The following is a 20,571-nucleotide window of genomic DNA, read 5'->3' on the forward strand; positions in this document are numbered from 1 at the left end:
GATACCGATCGTTGTAAACTTTGTAAATTGGCGATTTCTAGTTCCCTGATATAATATAATATCCAGAAGAAATCCGAATTTTAGAGTAAACGCGTAATTCGAAAACTTTGTTGCTGTAATGCATATTACTAATCAAGGTTCCGTAACTTGGATACTTTTTTGGTCTGTGGTATAAAACTAAAACTCTATGTTCAATTGTTCAATAAGCCAAATTTTGGCAAAAATATATCGCTTTTTGTTTTAAATTTAAATGTTAGTTGTAACAAATAACCAAACGACAGAGCCCTATATATATTATCCTACTGTATAATATATCATGCCTCTAGCTGCCACTAAAGAGCAAGATTATCGAATGTTCATTCAGGTGACAGGGATTATTGAAGTTTTTTCAACCCCCAACGATATCTCTGCCAGAGAACACATATCTATCAATACTATACGCTTTTACTACGTAATGTAGAGGTTTGCTCGTTCCATGCATACAAGAAGTTTGGAATACACGAATGCATATTGGCAAGTGTATTTTTATGAAAAAGAGAAAAATGTAAGCTCATGTGAAAGTCAAAATGCTATTATTTTCCTAACAAAAATAATCCCTTTGGATCAGAATGTGTGTGTATTTTGATATTGAACTTGTAACAGATAAATACCAAATGATAACTAATGAATCTTATTAGTAAGTAATTGCAGTTTTGGCAAAGGTATGTACAACTATATTTATACCTAATTTATAGTATAGACCAGGGCTACTCAACTATTTTTACCGAAGATCCGCATACAAAACTTCAAAGTTATTTGCTTCCGGTGTTTCCAGAAATTATATTTCGACATTCTTAAACGCGCACTTCCTCGACCGGCTTATGATTATCAACTAATCAAGATTGTTTATTTGGCGTTATAGTTCTTTTCATATATATTCAAAACAATAAAAGTCAGTTTATAATATAAAACTTCAAAAGTAGGGCTAATGATCCAAAATAAAGAATTAGGTGTGGTCCGAATCAATTACTCGAAAGGTCCGGATTTGGACCGCGGTCCGCCAGGTGAGTAGCCCTGGTATAGACTATAGACAATTGTAGTGAACTGTATTTTGTTTGATTGGCATGAACGTCATAACAAAAATAGATACCGCATTTCCGGGCGAATAAGTCTACCCGGCCAATAGGACGAGGCCCGTTTTCAAGCCTGAATTTTTTTTTGCATTTAACCTGCTAATAAGTCGGGGTAGTGAAATCACATCAACATCGGAATCTCAAATTACCATGCAATGCCTTTTGAGCGGTCGCCGCGTTTGCGCATTGATTAAAATAGCCTATAATGAAGTTTTCTTGTAGCGTAATATTCAATCCAATAACTAAGGGAATTCAAACTGTCTTGAAATTTTAATCTACTTGTGTTCAAGTCGCGATTGCGTCCACCATAAAAGAACATTACCTAATACATAATGAGGCGACACCAAAAAAATGAAAATTATCATACTCGCCTAATAAGACGACCCCCTCAAACTCAGGCCAAAAATTTGGGCCTAGAAAAGAGACTTATTCGCCGGGAAATACGGTATATAATATTTTATACTCATTTTTTTTCATGAAATTTCGCTTTATGGGTCTTCCTATCACCTACTTGATTCCATGTCAGTGTTGACTTGAAATGTTACCTGCCAATTTCAAGAGTTTCGCAACGATGTTTGTAAAAAAATATAACTTAATTGTGTGTTTGCGTCGTGTTTACTGTTTTATGCTAAAATGCGTATTCAACTTTAGAATTTTAATATCTTGACGAATATGAGAGTAAAACGAGGTGTAAGTGGTGTAATATCACTTGCAACAGAGTAACAAAAGTCCAACACAAAAGGGCGTGACACTTCGCAAATCATAATCCTAAATAATAATTCGAAAATTGGATCTAGCATGTAATACAATTTTAAGGAACTTTGAGAGGAGATTAACGGTAATAATTGATGCTTGGGTAAAAGTCCAGGTTTCGAAAATGCTTTTATCCTTTTCACGGTAGATTACGTGGAATGGTATCTTTGGCCATTGGTACGTTTCAAATTATACAAAGTATTCAGAATTTTATTTATTTTTTTGTACAAATTATACAAAGATACAATTTTTTTTTTAAAAAGTATACAAAGTATACGGGATTTTCTCAGTATAGTCGTACGCCATAAACAGTGGCGAAAGATTGCAACTTGTCATAGTTAACAGCAATGCTTGTCTGCATATTCATTATTTCATAAAAAGTTGTTTCTTTTGACCTGTTATTATTTTTTTTGTTATAAAACGTATTGAACAATTGGTCTAATTTATATATGTTAGCTTATCCTGTACATCTCCCAATTTGTGTATTTTAATGAAGTGATAAAATTCTGTATATTTATTTCGTATAATTTTGGAACAGCTTTGTTAACAGCAAAATATATATATAAATCTGTAGGTGTATTTTCACGGCAATTTGTGATCCAGGCACGTGTTCCAGATACATATAATTCACCGTGAATATTAAAACCATAACATTTTGAAATGCATCAATTATTACCGATAATCTCAAATACAGCTTCCTTGAAATTATGTTACACGCTAGATCCAATTTTGAAATTTCTAACCTTACCAAAAATGAGACTAAAAAGAAACCTTTTTTTTTTAACTGGCGTTGAAATACTAAAGCCGTTTTTGTCTCTAATGTCAAAATTACTATACTAAAATTATAGGAAATATAGAAAAATTACTAGCAAACTACACGTATGCAAGAAATAGATTTGGCCTCCCACGTGATCTATACTGTGCTATGTTGAATGTTTATTTAAAAGGCTTTTATTATTTTATTAAGATTCTTTAATTATTTTTTGTATTTCAAATTGTACTCTGTATGGCGAGTTGAATTCCACATTTCTTGACTAAGAAACCTCTAGACGCATTTGATCTTCTGACCGTGAAATTATAGTGATCTTTTGAGAGTCAACGTTAAGTCGATAAAAGTATAATTTTCAACGGATTTGTACGTGGATTTTGGGCATCAAAATTATTTTCCATGGTGATGATGAAATTGAACTATTTCGAATCTAATGGATTTTAGCGTATCAATTGTACCATTATTAAAAATCGAACTTCAAAATAATGGTACTCTGCTATTCCAGCAATAAATTGTATTTGTTTTACACTTACAAAAATCTTCATGACTTTCTTACATTAAGGAGTTGTAGGTTCGATTTTAGGTGATTTTAATAGATAAAAAGAATTTTCCTCTGTATATTTCTTAAAAAATGTTCCATTCCTAAATTCAAATTGACAATAAAAACAGAAAACCAAAAATATCTTGCAGTGTTTTGTAGAATAATAAAACTATTTCGATTTAGTCTTATTCTGTAAAACTTCAGCAGTCAAATATTAGTAAAAATGATAATTTTGATTTGTTATTGAACCATATTTATGTGAATATTTACAAATGAATCCATTGGCATTATATTATATTGTTTACAACAAAAATTCGAGTCACTAGGTTTAATATACCCTATCTATAAACTTGTTTGAGGTTCACGTGGCGACTCGAAGTCGCTTTTTCTTGAAAAGAACTAATTTAGTGGAATACAAACGCAGCGGGTTACGGATAAATATATATTGTATGATAAGTTTCAGTTGGAGAATCTGAAACCATTAAATTTTTATGAATAACAAAGCACGCACAAAACGTATTATAACCTAATATGCCGACAATCCGTCTCTATACCAGGGATAAAGTTATTCGCCAAAAATTACCGTAACCATGGGCGACTTTTTTATATGTATTTTAATATTTTTTGAATCATATAATATAATAACTGGATGATACAAAAGGCATAGCTTTAATTTTGATTACAAAACGGAAATTGTGTAATATTATAAATCGAAATCACGCTGGGAGATGAGGCGTCATTGACGTGATTTAAAAGTTAATTATACTCAGTGAAATCTGTCTGTGTGGTCCTGAAAACGCTTTCCCGATATTGCCGTATGAATCTCAGGCACACTTGTAGAAAGTTAAAACTTGCATTCTCATAGATGATAGACGTTTAAACAACATAACTACTTTGTCATCTTCTTTTCAGTAATAGAAATATATGACAATTTATTGTGGACTTCTTACTATTAAAATGTAATTAAATAGTTTAGGTGCTAATTAGCAGTAGCCATATTAAATATTCCCGATACGGTTAGCTATTGCCGAAACTTTGAGCTTTATTCTGAAATCACTTAATGAAATATTCTATATGGAATTGTTGAGTTCCGGGTTTGAACCTATATAAAAATAATCTGGTTGTAATATATCTGCCAACTCCTTAATCAAACAATTCGAATCGTAAATATCGTTTTTCTTTTTTCATTTTGTAAGTTCATTTTGAACAAAAATGCCCTAAGATTAATTTGCTGAAAAAATATAACCTGCATCAATAACCTATTTGTGCCGTAATGAAATGCACTACAATTTTCTTGATTGTTTTTCTGAAATATTCATTAACTTAAGATTTTTAAGATAACTTGGGGTTACTATAGTATATTTTTTTTACGTTTACATGGTAATTGTATCCGAAATATTAGAACAACTGACGATGTGTGAATTGTTTGAGACCATTTCGACATCATTTGCAAAATAGGGCCTACCTTGTCATCCAATTAGTTACACGCATGAGTGGATTATCGAAATTCTTTCGTGGTTGTCAAACGCAGCCAGATAGATAATCTTGTCTTCTTACAATAATTTATTTTGCAAAATTATTGAATGTTTGGAGATACGGCTTTATTTATTCAAAAGGATAAAATTATACAAAAACTGAATTTTAATTTATTGCGTGCTCACGGTGAAATACTACGATGAAAGTGCGTAAGAAACCATTAGTTGATTGTGCAAAATAGGTGAGCAGCAGCGACTGTTAAAGCGCAATGAAATTGGACTAATCTAATCCTGTGAAAACAACAAAATCCAATTCCATCCTTTTGTCATCCACCTGAAGCGATTGATGTAAATAATATAATACCTTTGATGAGCGATAAAGGTATTTATGGATTAGTTTCCGCCGAGAAGATTCGACACATGCTGTTTTCGAGTTGTTTTGTTCTATGAAATAATTACCGTATTACCCAATATTATCTTAAAGAACACATGACCTCGTTAAGAAGTAAGAGCTTAGGTAGAATTACATATCGATTGTGTTGAGCTAAACAAATTGATGTTGTTCATTTCTCACATATGAATAAATGGTCTAAATTTAGTACTAATGTACTAACGGGAATACGCATCATATGCATTGCAATTCTTTAAGAAATTACATATTTAATAATTACAAAAATTGATAGCAGAATAAGAATGTAATATTTGGATAAATCCTTGTATTCATTTTACAATTTAGATCGAACAACATCAAGTATTCGCCGCAAAAATAAGCATCCTCTAAGCGTATATTTATACTTATTTGAAAATAAACTCTAAATCCTAGATTAAAAGGACTTTACTTTGTTGTTTCGGCTGCTTACACTCTTACAAAAATGAACCAAGCTAACAGATATTTCCAACTTATTTCAGTATTAGTAATTTAATAATTTTCGTTAATTCTTTTCCTTCATCAAATTTTCATCAATTTAATGAGTTTCACTGGTACCTGTTTAAAAAAAATCTAGCATTTTCATAATAGTATCGATGTGCGATGATTTTTAATTTATTTCATTGACTAATTGGATGAGATAAACATAAATATAACATACCGTTATTACCCAACTTTCAAAAAGTCGATTGGGATAAAAGTCATGAAGCAGATGATACAATCAATAAACAAATACTTCATATCATGAATCTATTAGTTCATTGATGTAAAACAATTAGTATTATCAACATGTTGTTTTCGACGATAAGCTGATCATTTTATGATCTTCAGCAAATGCATTTATTGATTTTTAACGCATTTGGTTAAAACGTCATATATATACATAATTAGTTACTATATCGGTTAGGTTTAATATAGCGAATTCTAAATTTATCCATACTAAATCATCGTCATGCATGCAGCCCTCGAACACTAAATCGAACACTACATAAATAAGTGAGAAAAAAAATCAATATTGAAATAAATTCATAAAATATGTGCATTTGAAACAACGAATAGAACAGCGGCATTGCGTTGATTATTCAGTGAATTATTTGAATTTCGAAGCATGGGGTAGAAATATCTTAAAATATAATTATCAAGAAAGATAATTTAACAAATTCTAATTATTGGTATAATTTTTTTTATCAATCTCAATTTATTTCTGAAATATCTGTCGTTGATGCAACAATTATTATTCAAAATAGTAAAGCACACACTAAGTATAACATACAAGCTAAGATTTTTGATGCACATCGATGAAAAATGATCAACATGCAATATAAATTCAATGTCAATATGTTGATTTTACACAAAATTAGAGATAAACAGAATTATAGGATCCGATGCTTAAAATGAATACCGTCGATTTACAAAACTGTTAGTTTATGGACATAATAATCTAACCAACTCACTTTATTGAATCTAGTTTTCACACATAGTATAGTGTTTATTACCAAATGTTTTATTTTATTCCAACTTTTTCAAGACGATTGATAGAAATAAGTTTGAAATGTTGATTGTAATCTAATTCTAATACACCAGAAACTTTTCAAATAGAATCCGTCTAAAAATAAATCAAAAGGTAACCGTCTAATTATCTTAAAATCTTCTATAGATTTCGAACATTTTTACAAACTGGAAAACTTTATTAAAATCGACAAAAACACCGTTTGCCCCATAGGTCATTATATTTATTACTCTTGTTTAATAATGCTTTCTTTCTGATCTCAATCCATGCAGCAGACACGACTAATTCGGCGTGAATATTTAAAGCCATAGATTCCAAATACCATCAATTATTACCAGTAATCACATTCATGGCATTTCTTCAAATTGTTTTACACACTAGATCTAATTTTTGAATTACCGGTATACCCAGGATCGAAAACTTCAGACATTTTATTCTATAGCTACGTTCTGGTACTACTGAATGAAACTAGCTTGATAATAAAAAATAAGTTCACCGATTTAAACATTAAATATGAAAAAACAAATGGAAAAATACGGAAAATATATCTATGTGATATATGTCTATGCCGACTTCCCTCACGTATCGGATTTGGTTAGTTAAAAACTATAAAAAAACTTTCGTCGCTTTAAAAATGAATGAATACTAATAAATGATCACCACTGAAATCTTATTCGTGCAAAAATCTGGTGCCGGAAGGGACCAACGGAATATTTCTGTCATAGCGTGAGGGTTTTCAGTTTTAGGTAATTACCCTAATACATAGCGAATCAATAATTTCACACATCCATTCATGAAGGGTAACCAAGTGAATACTTATTGACAATATTGTCTCAGTAAGAAAATTTTCGTGGCCAATAGCCACTGATGTCACGTTACGTTTATCTGGTAATGGTATATAACAAATGAAAAATTAGAAACAAAAGCATATTTATTGCTTGTAAAATTTTTCAGTCAAGTGGAAGTATGGAGCAGATACACAAATAGAAAACAGACGAACAAACATAATAACATGTAAAAATCATGTATAAAAGACAATGTATATAATGCATACTGGGTCCATCGCAGTAACTCCATATTGATGAATCATGATGTTTTCGCACTAACATATTTTGATTATGAAAATACTGTATACAACAAAAATAATATACGTGCAGAATCACAAGATTTAGGGTTTATAAGATATTGGTCATCCACTTAGGCTGTGAGAAATTTAAGTTTATCGACTTGCTGCCTATCAAATAGAAGTTGTGCGTGAGATGTGATGTCTGAAGTGCGATCTGTTGACTCCAATAAATCCACGACTATTCAATGACTTCAAAAAGAGATATCAATATGCTTAAAATGAAGGCTACATTATTAGGATGGCCGTCTTGTAGTCGGGACACTTTCGTTAGTAAAACAATACGAACAACACAAAATGATGTTTAAAATTCGACAAACTTAATATTGACGCAACAAAGGCGGTTGTTGGCTTTTTGTTGATAGGTATCGTAGTTTGTTTGTAGCCTATACATTTCAGACATATCATTGCAGAAACAAATTTATATATCCAGTATATATCATGTTGTGATGTTAATTGATATCAATTAAGATAATTTATAAATCTGTTATCCATTCACGAAAGCAGATTTGATCGCGTGTCTTCACAGTTGATACACATACATAAATCCTGTAATCAGTAGCGGGTGACACGCGCGTACTAGTCAAGGTGTGAAGTGAAAACATGGCTATTGAAAGGTGTGAAAGAATGACATGACTAACATAAAGATTTTCGAAAATAGCAAGACATTACGAATTTATCAAAACTTTTATTTTATAGTATTTTTTAAGCACAATCGCTAATAGATAGATAATTTTTATGATATTAAACTTAGATTTTCATTCTGTGAATAGCAAGAAATGTAACAGTGTTAAATATTCTCATTAGTCCGCGCATAGTGCATAGTAAGAAATTGTTTTTATTGTAGAAATACAGCAAAAATAAAATAAAAATGCAATTAAACAGGGTTTTCTACATAACAAATTCATTGATTCATCTTTATTTATGCTCCTTCTAAGACTCCTTCCTATGTTTTTGATCCAGCCAACCGTAATCAGGAATGGAAGAAGCAAAATACTGTGAAACTAATTTATGATTTCTATCTTAATTTCATAAGTCTTGTGTAACGATTTTAAATTAATCGCCTGTACTTCTCAGCATGATGGATTTCATTCTGAGAATCTATTTTAACCCGCCGGAGAAGAGAATTGACAGAGCGAATTGGAGAAAAAATGGGGATTATGACGTCACCTCATTTTCTCTTTTTATTGGACGAAAAATTGAAACTTGATCACTTTGAGTTTTGAGGAGCGTTCTGCCATACGTTGAAGTCAAATCGCATCAAGTAGTAGTTTTGTATGTAATATAAATTTCAACCTACCAGCAAAGTATGAGAATGTGAAAAGTTGCTCCTCAATATTGACTCTCTTCTTTTTTTTCAAGGTAATAACGAGAAACATATTTAACATCATGAAGTTGTTTCCACGGGTAGAAATTGCGGAAAGCAATGATGATTCTGATTCAGAAAAATCAGCCAATTCAATTTCGTCTGCCGAAGATATTCAACAAACACCATGTGTTTCGGGAAAATATTTCCCTCTCAGCCTCCCGAACATTGCTGCTTCTATGGAAAGATTAAAGAATATGTTAAATTTTGTGCAACAACGTTCTAATACGACACCGATGTTCCCTCTACCTGTTCCCACCCTTGGATCAACCCAAATTTCAACAGTTTGCGATGCTTTGGCGGAAAATGGAGACATCGAAAGGCTTGCTCGATTTTTGTGGTCCCTGCCCGCGACACCTTCAATTATGGAAGCTTTGCAAACAGACGAATCAATTTTAAGAGCAAGAGCACTTGTAGCATTTCATCAAGGTAACTTTAGAGAAGTCTATGGTATTTTGGAACAACATAGATTCACTGATGCTGCATGGCACCATCGATTGCAAGCGATGTGGTTAGAAGCTCATTATCAAGATGCCGAAAGATCACGAGGCCGTTCACTTGGTCCAGTTGACAAATACAGAATAAGAAAAAAGTTTCCATTACCGAGAAGTATTTGGAATGGAGAACAAAAAAGTCATTGTTTCAAAGAGAGAACAAGAAATTGTCTTCGAGAATCTTATCTCCGAGATCCATATCCAAATCCGAGCAAAAAGCGTGAACTTGCAAGATTAACTGGTCTTTCGCCTACTCAAGTTGGAAATTGGTTCAAAAACAGAAGACAGAGGGATCGTGCTGCTGCTGCGAAAAATAGGTAAGCTTGTTTAAATAAACATAAAAGATCTTTGAAACGTATCAATTCCATATTATCATTCTATTTCAATTTTGATATTTTTTTCTTTATGGCGCAAAAGCTTGACTATAAATACCTTTATTCCATTTGCACATTTCTATATTCGTATTTGCTCTATGGCTCATACATATTTTTACCTTTTTTTTAGAGTTATGCACCACGAACAAAATGGCGGAGATCACATGTCGTCGACATTAAATATTCAGCAAGGTACAACGCGACAAAATTCGATCGAAGAACAACTGAATCACTACAGAGAGCTATCAAGTCCAGGCGATCTCGATACTTCTAAAAATGTATTAGGATTTTCAACGCCATCTCCAACTCTTAATGATCAAAATACGTCAACAGAACTGATGATGTCATCGATGTTTCGTCAAAAAACTAATGATTCCTCACCGCAAAAAAATTCGGAGAATTCAGAGCGTTCAGCATTTGCTGAATTCAGTAAATCTTCGAGTTTTATGTTAAATCACCATGCGTTTCTACCCTTTGGAGACACTTTGGGTAGCCGCAACAATCCCAACTTCAGAAATACTTTCGGATCCCCGGAAAAAACCATCGACAACACCGACGCACAAAATTTGAATATTCACAAATAATACTACAAGATTTTTGTTATTGTATAATTTACTCAAATATCCAGATAACAACATATGGATGAACTGTTTCTTTGAATAATTTCAAAATAATAATTTTGAATAATTTGAATTAATAATAATAATGAATAAAAATAATTTCACGTTGAATATACAACCTACAAATCGTCATAATAAGATATGAGAGTTGTTTGTATTCGTGAATGCGTTGCATAATGTAGTTTTTATCAGATTTTAAAAGAATTCATTCGTATTTTATTTCTGAATGAATTATGTCGAATTTGAAATGGAGCACTCATTGGAATGTTTTTTTCATATTGTAATATAACTGGTAACTTTTATAATAATAAATACTGATGTATGAACAAAAAAGTTGCATTGGCGTGATTCAATGGTTTCGTTAGTTTATAGCTATAACAATAAAATCACAATTTAGTTGAATAAACTATTTGCTTGAATTGTTTGTTTCGAATTCAAAACGTTGGGTTTTGGCCAAGTATCATGCAGCAGAAAAACAAAATCAATATTAATTTTTGTAATGGTGTAGTGGGTAAGGATATATCACAAATTCTATCTCAGTTTGATTCAAAATTGACACGAACTCTTGTGTAACCTAATCCAAAACAGAAGTCTAAAATTTTTGTCAATACTTTATTAAAGTATCTAAATCATTTAATATTTTTTTCTTTTAATAATATGATTTTATATACTCTTATTTGGTGAGAAGGCAGATCAGCAGAAGGTATACCAGAATACAGTTACTTACCATACATATATTAGTGCTTTAAAACACGCGTGCGAAAGAAAGATTAAGTTTAGTCCCCACAGACGAAAATTGAGAATTCATATTAATTTTAGCTTTATGAAATAATCTATTATTTTGTTGCTGTACAATCAATCGCAGTCAATTATTTCCTAAATTCGAATACTGCTCGGAAAATTTATTTGGTATCTTGTGCTGAACAAAAGTGCATAGTATAACTTGCAATCCACACTCAACATTTAGCTCATTTCACAAAATAATCGACTCTCAGTTTAATGGAAAATATAGCATCCTGTCCACGGCCATGTTTGTGGACAATAAGACTTTTAAATTTGTTGCGGGGCGGTATTTTTAAGTTAAGAGATTGAGCCCTGATCAAACTCAATGTTTCGTAAAACTTAAATATCAAAGGTCGTTGAGGATTTAAACATCGACAATATGGCGTCTCTCCATCAAAATATTGAATGGAGGGGAATATGAGCTCAGCAGGTTTAGAGCAGATATAATGTGTCATAGAGCTTGTAATAACGACATCAGATTTTCTATTGAGTCTGCGTTAAAAAAGAAGTAAAACACCAACAACAGGGCTTCGTCTCTTAGATAGACAATCTGACTATATTCTACTGCGATTTAAATTTCATTGACGCATTTTTATTTTGACGAAACTTAGTTTGAGCTATTCTAGTACACAAATTTATTACACTTTAAATAATCTTTAAATGAAAACAATTAGCTATAAAATTAAATTCACACGATAAATCGTATGTTATGTATAATGTCAACAACGTGCTAAATTACAGTACATAATAAAATACACTTTAGTCAAATTATCTATATACAGGATTTTGCCATAATTTCATGCCCTAATATAATAACGCATCAATATTCTATATGCGATAAAAAATTAGTAATCTATCATTTTATTTTATACACAATAAATAAAATTGTACTTTTCAATTTATCCCCAAATCTCGTTGTTTCCCACAATATGTAAACATGTATATTGTGGATGATTAGTTAACACTTTAAATTGTTGTGATTTTAAACATATTTTGATTTCATTGTTGGGAAAACAAGTTAATCCCATAAAAACACAATAAAAATTAATTCCGTCCCGTTGTCATCCCACTCGAAGTAAATGAAATAAATAGCATTAACACCGTTGATGCGTGATTAAGGTATTAGGGATTTAAATTTATTTCCGCTGTGAAGATTCAACACATGTCGTGCTCAGGTGATGTACTTAACCCATGAAATAATTACCGCATTTTATACACATCACCTCCATCGATTTCTATTTATATCGATTTAGTCAAACCAAGCGAATAGGCATCGCTAATTTATCGCAGTGGGACATTAAGTTACAAAAATTTGAAAGACAATTTTCAGTTTCTTTTTCGTGACAGATATTATTTAAAACTTTGAAGGAATTTACAAAATGGATGGTTTTTGAAGATGTTTGAAAATGTTGTTTTACTGTATCAAGTTAACTTAAACTGAATAATACTGGTTTCAATAAATTTCCGATGATCGAGTTATCTATCTCAAATCATGTCAACAATGTTTAAAACTAGTATCCATTGAAAGTCCTTATCGAATTATGAGAGGAAATTCATTGTCACTGCACAAACCAGCCATGTTAAATACATGCAGAAAATATTATTTTGATAGTCCATTGAATATTCATATTATCAATAACACATTCGGTGAATAAAGTTTTCTGGGAATGAACATTGTTTTAATCTAACTTAAGGAATTTTAAGTCTCTTAAATTAGGATTATACAATTCTTAACATGTTGTTTTACCGACTTGACATCAAACAAAAATAAGTAAAAACAACAAACGTTTCCGACGGTGCTTTATCTTTATTTATAAAGCTTTCGGGTGATTAGATATTAATCATGGCATATAATCTGAATGCGAGAAAAATCCTAATTAATAGTAATGGTATTAAAATATCAAAGAACAGCACCTCTGAGCAAGCCAAATATGAATTAAATACCAAATGTAATATATACTCACATTTTGAAGTTATAACCTAAAAACTATTTTATTTTATCATCTTGCATTACTAATACAATTTTGTGTTGAATGTGAAGCCCGTCTGCCTTACTAATGTAATCAACTTAGCGTCAGAAATTTAATGTAGACAAATAGTTTTTTTTTGCTTTATTTATACTATTGGTGATACAAGTTGTTGTACGTATTCTCGCAAATACGTCAATAACTGTACGCATAATAGTAACTACAAAACATCTTTTCACCGCATGAGCTCTAGGAGAGTTTTTTTAAATGTGAAAAGAATAATAATTATCATTTCACAATTTAGTTGATTTTCATGTGATGTTTGTTCGAAACTTATGAAAAAAATGTTTCTAAGTAACCAGAACCAAAAGTTTCAAGCTTAGTTGGCATTGTTTTGCCATTCGTCAGAGAATGTGAATTAGCATCTAATCATAGTTTTGAAAGTGGGCTTTTTAAATCTTGTGTTATATAAATACCCAATACGAAATTTTATGTATTTCGGTTAACGAAATAATCACAAATTTTAGATTATAAAGACATTAATTTTCGATATATCTGGAGTTGGATTTTGCTGCAGTGTTTTTTTTTACTTTTGCAAAGTTAGTTGATGAAGTATTACCCAATTCACAGGTTATTATCTATAGTAAATATTATTGATAACTAAGATTCGAATTCCTCACAACAGATGAGTTTTTAATCAATAAAACAATACATAATAATGTTGATGTAAACTTATATTGACTTCTTCAAGTTGTCATCATTAAAAATAAGAGGATAATATACAGATAAACTTGTATGAAACTTGTAGTAAGAAGTGTGATGTCACACAAAGCTCTCGTGTCAACCCTGTGCCGTGATGTATCGTGCAGTGCTGGTAATTAGAAATAAGTATAGATAAGTAATTAATCCTCTTGACATTCACAAAAACATATGTTGGATCAAATGTCTTCGCAGTTGAATTTACAAAAATGCTTTTATCAGTTGCAAGTGATACGCGTGTCGAAGTCGAAAGTGTAAAATTTATTTTAGCGCTAAGTATGTTATTGATAATTACTATCAGTATGATTTAATATTTCATAATTTATTCAAAATAAATTAACAAGTACGAGAAAACAAAGAAAGTTCATAAAAAGAATATAATAAGTTTTATGTACAATTGAGTTTGTTAATGAAAATATTTCAATTTTCGAAAGTTACTTTTTTTTTCTTAAGCTCGCTTCATTTTTTTATTTCAACAAATATTGTCACTTCCCATTCAAAACTTACTGATGAGAACACGTTTAAAAAACTATTACGCATTTTAGTTCATCTATTTTTTTTTTTGGATTTTTAAATTTATAAATAAGTTATAGTTGCTGTCGTATATACTCTGCGTGATATTTTCTTCGGTAAATAGGACTCATTTGGTCTGGAATAAGAGAACGCAGAAAAAGGAATTAGTGCTTACGAGAGAAAAAATAGGGATTAGACGTCACGAAAATTCGACTATATTAAGCGAAATCTCTGAGATGATTGAGCAATTCTTCGACATTAGTATCCTGAGTAGTTTTATTTGTAGAATGCTTGGCAGCCATTTTATGAACTGTTAGTCACTTGGGGTTTTTGCACATATATTGAATCTCTTTTATGTTAAATCTCTTTTATGTATTGTATTAAAAAATTTTATAGTATATAGTGAAAATATTGGCTATAAAACATGAAGTTGTTTCCACGCGTAGAAATCGTAGAATCGAGTGAAGATTCTGATTCTCGAAAATCGTCAACTACCTCAAACTCTTTCGATGATATTCATTCAACTTTCCCTATGATAGAAAAGGTTTCTCAGGCCAATATTACTGCTTCCATGGAAAGAATTAGAACAATGTTGAGTTTACTTCAAAGATCTTCGCAAACTCCGATATTTCCTTTCCCTGTTCCGACCCTCGGTTCAAATCAGATTGCAAAAGTTTGCGATGCCTTGGCAGAAAATGGAGACATTGAGAGACTTTCTAGATTTTTGTGGTCTCTTCCAGCAACACCAGTAATTATGGAAGCTTTGCAAACAGACGAATCAATTTTAAGAGCAAGAGCACTTGTAGCATTTCATCAAGGTAACTTTAGAGAAGTCTATGGTATTTTGGAACAACATAGATTTACTGATGCTGCATGGCACCATCGATTGCAAGCGATGTGGTTAGAAGCTCATTATCAAGATGCTGAAAGATCACGAGGCCGTTCACTTGGTCCAGTTGACAAATACAGAATAAGGAAAAAGTTTCCATTACCGAGAAGTATTTGGAATGGAGAACAAAAAAGTCATTGTTTCAAAGAGAGAACAAGAAATTGTCTTCGAGAATCTTATCTTCGAGATCCATATCCAAATCCGAGCAAAAAGCGTGAACTTGCAAGATTAACTGGTCTTTCGCCTACTCAAGTTGGAAATTGGTTCAAAAACAGAAGGCAAAGGGACCGTGCTGCTGCAGCTAAAAACAGGTTGGTTGTATAAAAGTATTTTTTTGCTTCTCGTAAAACTGGTCGATGTCAATATCTTGTCATTCCAAAAATATAATCGCGTCACCAAAAATGTGACAAGTTGAATGGCCACTTACAGCACAAACAGCTCCGCTCTTTTTTTGAATTTACGAGATATGGATTGCGTGGCACATCAAGTGTGCAACCACCAAAAATATTTAAACTTTTAAAAATAAAGACGTTAACTACGTTTATCAATAAATATGCACAATCTACAAAAAAAAACTCTATAACTAACTCATGATTATTTCAGACTTATGAACCACAAACAAAATGGCGACGACCAACTTTCGCCAACGTCGGGGATTTATAGGCTTGGTGGAGAAGAAAAATCGTCTGAAGAGCGGCTAAATTATCAAAGACAAGCGTCAACCTCGGACGATCAAAGCTCTGTTGAGAATCATACAACTCAATATTTAACACCTTCCTTGGCCGCAGCGGGATTTGCAGAAGCATCAAGCGAAATGTTGCCTCCGGTATATCGATCCAATTGTAGTATTTCTCCAATGACAATGATTCTAGATAAATCACGACATGTGCAATTTCGCAAATCTTGTGATTCATCAACTGTGTTGAATAATTTCGACTCCTTCTTACCTTATCACGGCAAATCTGATTATCCAAGCAATAAACATTTTTCAAATTCCTTGAGATGTTTGGAATCAGCACACAGCAAGGCAAATGCTCGAGAAATGAATGACAACAAAAATGTTTGAGCTTGACTTAGATTGAATTTGATAGTTTTAAATATTATTGAAACTTTTTCTCAAAAATGAATAAAAACTTTGTGTACTGTGTCTAATATTTTTTCATTGGTCGTACTTCAGTTGAATATGGAATTAAACGATCACAAAACGTTCAATAGCTTAAGATAAAAACAAAGCAAAAAGTCAGTTTGTCAAGTGCATTATGTCTCAGAACGAAACCACGTCTATTTCAGTATACAGAAAAACTATTTGAAAATCTTTTAGCTCGCCGTTTTACTTTAAACGATAAAAATCATCATTAAGTATACTTTTCTTGGTTGGTATATTTTTATCTACAAGATTTTGTGTGCATTTGATATTACATATTTCCTTCCTCGAATACTAAAACATTACTTTCGATTTATTTGAAGTACACAAATGAAAATGTGTATGGGTCTCTATGAATCTCTAAAGTAAATGTGAATATGACACTTGGATTGCATAAAAAAGAAAGAAAGGCAGTTGGTTCATTACCGACTATTAATTTTTATGTTTTAATATTAAATTTAATACAAATTCCGAAAATGAACTGAAGATGTATCGCACAAATTCTCTTTCAACTTCTTTAGAAAAAGTAGGAATCTTTTGTGTGATAGTTTAGTATGCATGCAATAATCTAATACTAGTCGAGAAAAGCATTTTAGTTTAAATAAAATAGGAATTAAGTAGCAATAGTACATCTGGGTAAATTGTCCTTTTTCGAGTTGGAACGGAACGCCGAAGAATCGAAATTTTGTTGTTCTTACCTGGACACATTGGCTAATTGCGATAAAAAAAAGTCTATTTAAATATCTTCGTATTTATCCTTGACGTTTGTGTTAGGTGACAATGAACAAATAGTAATATTTATTCCACACATGATTTGTTCGTAACGTTTTTACTATTCAAAATAATAATCAAATTACACTTCGCACCAATAGGTATATGCATTTATTGATTTAAGTAAACCAAGCGAATACATAGAACTAAATTTCACTAAATAAAGCATATTTTCAACGCCATCAATACATTAAGTACATGTTCCATTTTGGAGTGAATGTTAAAAGCGGGTTGTAGTTTGAAAATAATTTGAATTCTATATGTATATATATAAGGCTGTTTAACTTACAGATAATTAGATGCCATTTCAGTGTGAGTTTTACAAAACACTTTATATTGATGAAGTAAAATCATTCTTAGTCTTTATAGGTTTTTGAAATTTGTTAGTTGAACGATTATACGAATAAAACTTAAAATCCTCATTGCACCTATACTGTTATTTTTGTTAATTACGTATTCGCTATTATCAAAATTATTACTTTCAATTATTATACAAACATCGCTTGATTTGGCATCGACAGCTGGAATAAATTTTATATAATTGTATTTTGCCACTTATGTCAGTCAGTATATGTTTCATTACCAATTTATGGCATATTTTAAAATTCAATAAATTCTAATATATAGGTTTTACATTATAATAGAAAACATATAAAGTATTCAAGCATCCTAATGCATAATTCATCTTGAAAATTAAGCATCCAAATTCATCATAAAAATTAATTTTATACGAGTTTTTACCGAATAACAACAAAAATTCATCGATGCTGTAATTATAAAATAAACGAAGTCAAAGTATAATATATCCTTGCAATGCATATTAATTACCCTCTACATTGAAGGCCGGGTATAATTAAATTCCTGTGGATTTTTAAGGTTTCCCTTCAGGTATAATCATCGTGGAAACATGGTGAACGTTTCAATTATCAATACCTCTCCGAACGTTCCAATATTCTATATTCTTGTGCTTAATATATCTCCCTTATTACTCTAAATATTATCATAAAATTATCCCTTTTAATTATTAATTATTATACAAACATCGCTTGATTTCGCATCGACAGCTGGAATAAATTTTATATAATTGTGTTTTGCTAATTATGTTAGTCAGTATATGTTTCATTACCAATTTATGGCATATTTTAAAATTCAATAAATTCTAATATATAGATTTTACATTATAATAGAAAACATATAAAGTATTCAAGCATCCTAATGCATAATTCATCTTGAAAATTAAGCATCCAAATTCATCATGAAAACTAATTTTATACGAGTTTTTACCGATTAACAACAAAAATTCATCGATGCTGTAATTATAAAATAAACGAAGTCAAAGTATAATATATCCCTGCAATGCTTAATTACCCTCTACATTGAAGGCCGGGTATAATTAAATTCCTGTGGATTTTTAAGGTTTCCTTTCAAGTATAATCATCGTGGAAACATGGTGAACATTTCAATTATCAATACCTCTCCGAACGTTCCGATATTCTATATTCTTGTGCTTAATATATCTCCCTTATTACTCTAAATATTATATATATATTCTTCAAATATTGTCGCAGCATGATGTCATTTCTTGCTCATTTATCAAATCTACTTAGCAAGCTTAATCGTAATTTCAAAATAAGGATCAGAGAAGCGTTACAAATTTGTGTTTTGTGACGCCAATTTTACATATTTGTCAGTGAGTAACTCGATCAATAAAACGTTATTATCGTAACACAAATTTGTGTGCACGCAATGGGTGGTTTAACTTTAAATGTATTCGTTTGCCATAGTGGCATTGTGGGTTGGAGATTACATACCATATTTTATTAAACGCGTATATGTCAAATTAGTTTACAAAAAAATTGAAAAGAAATATTTGATTTAAAACAACCCTTTGACAAAATACAAAACCCAAAATAAAAATCGCATTATCTCTTGTTAATGTAAATAATCTGAATTCTAGTTTCGAACTTGATGGTGCAAAACTGGAATATACTAGAAGAGAACTATGTCGTACGGATCCCAAATGACAGAGAAATGAGAAGAATCAGTCTGTTATCTAAAAATTCGTAAAACAGAACACAATTGATGTTGACGTTATTCATAAACATCCTTAATGGTGTCTATTTATAACGATTCACACCAAAAAAAACATAAACAACTTTTTTTAAACTTCGTACTTTACTGGAATAAAATTTCAATCAACAGTGAAACGATGTTATGATTAAAACTGCTTTCACCAGCATTATAAAATATGTGTGAGCTCTGTCCTGAAAGAAGGTTTATCTTCAGATTCACATTTTCCGGTAAAACGACCGGTATAAATTACTGTCAAAGATGAGTTTACTGCACTCTTTTTGCAATCCGCGTTCAACAGAAAAACATCGAGAACGTTAATCTCATTTAGACGGAAGAGCAATATATACGATGATTGTGCGGAGTCAATATGGGGAGTAATTACATGGTTGGAGTCAAATTAGCTTAAAACGTTTTACCAACTGTAAAACATTTGCTCCTCAGCGAAAACATTATTACAATCGACCCCAAATCTTTTTATCGACAGATTAGATTTCATTGAGTTTCATTAACTCTGAATTACCACCAGAGTTCGGTGTTTAGACCTGAATTTGAAAGGTTTAGTATGATATTAGATGGACGAGAAACCTGTTACCTTAATTATTGGAATATAATACGAAAAACAATTTGTTTTTCTATTACGAAGGAAAGAGAGTTTCCTGATTTATGTAATATCTCGATTTTACATTGGTTATACAAAGTCGAAATTAGTACAATATATTCTATATTTCCGTTTTTTGCATGTTATTATTTCTTCAGTTCATATTGTTTGCTCATCAATTCCTCGTATATTACGCAAGGTCTGGATCGATATATGACTGAATAGACTAGCCTGCACAACTCAAATTACCACGAGGGCCGCAAGCATAAATCTGAAGGCCCGGCGGGCCGCAAACTTTGCCACATACATATTTCACAAGATGAACTACAAATCAAAATAATATTGTGAAACAGTTAAATTTAATGAAACTCTTTCATTACTGGGGAGCTTAAAAATATGAAAAATCTTATTCTCTTTAGTAAAAACAAGGTACAGTATTTTTGCATATGAGATGACAAATATGTATTTAGTGGTTCATCTACCTTGAAAACCCACCCTTCATTTTCAATA

At 31.3% G+C, this 20,571-nt stretch overlaps 2 protein-coding genes across 2 annotated transcripts; both read left to right on the top strand.

Moving 5' to 3' along the window:
* The first annotated feature begins 9,072 nt into the window (after positions 1-9,072).
* Positions 9,073-11,005, top strand: LOC120329362 (uncharacterized). Its single transcript, XM_039395969.2, has 2 exons — positions 9,073-9,887; positions 10,075-11,005. The coding sequence occupies exons 1-2, from the start codon at positions 9,100-9,102 to the stop codon at positions 10,526-10,528; spliced, it is 1,242 nt and encodes a 413-aa protein (XP_039251903.1). The 5' UTR covers positions 9,073-9,099; the 3' UTR covers positions 10,529-11,005.
* A 3,841-nt stretch (positions 11,006-14,846) lies between these two features.
* Positions 14,847-16,622, top strand: LOC120329363 (homeobox protein ceh-32-like). Its single transcript, XM_039395970.2, has 2 exons — positions 14,847-15,786; positions 16,079-16,622. The coding sequence occupies exons 1-2, from the start codon at positions 15,011-15,013 to the stop codon at positions 16,539-16,541; spliced, it is 1,239 nt and encodes a 412-aa protein (XP_039251904.2). The 5' UTR covers positions 14,847-15,010; the 3' UTR covers positions 16,542-16,622.
* The last annotated feature ends 3,949 nt before the right edge of the window (positions 16,623-20,571 follow it).

Source organism: Styela clava, chromosome 12 (assembly GCF_964204865.1).
Source record: "Styela clava chromosome 12, kaStyClav1.hap1.2, whole genome shotgun sequence".
Classification (NCBI taxonomy): domain Eukaryota; kingdom Metazoa; phylum Chordata; class Ascidiacea; order Stolidobranchia; family Styelidae; genus Styela; species Styela clava.

What these genes read in the sequence shown, in the direction of transcription:
- LOC120329362 (XM_039395969.2), top strand. Translation starts at nt 9,100, where the DNA reads ATGAAGTTGTTTCCACGGGTAGAAATTGCGGAAAGCAATGATGATTCT. An exon ending in GCTGCTGCTGCGAAAAATAG is followed by an intron (nt 9,888 to 10,074) that starts GTAAGCTTGTTT and finishes CCTTTTTTTTAG; the next exon opens with AGTTATGCACCACGAACAAA.
- LOC120329363 (XM_039395970.2), top strand. Translation starts at nt 15,011, where the DNA reads ATGAAGTTGTTTCCACGCGTAGAAATCGTAGAATCGAGTGAAGATTCT. An exon ending in GCTGCTGCAGCTAAAAACAG is followed by an intron (nt 15,787 to 16,078) that starts GTTGGTTGTATA and finishes TGATTATTTCAG; the next exon opens with ACTTATGAACCACAAACAAA.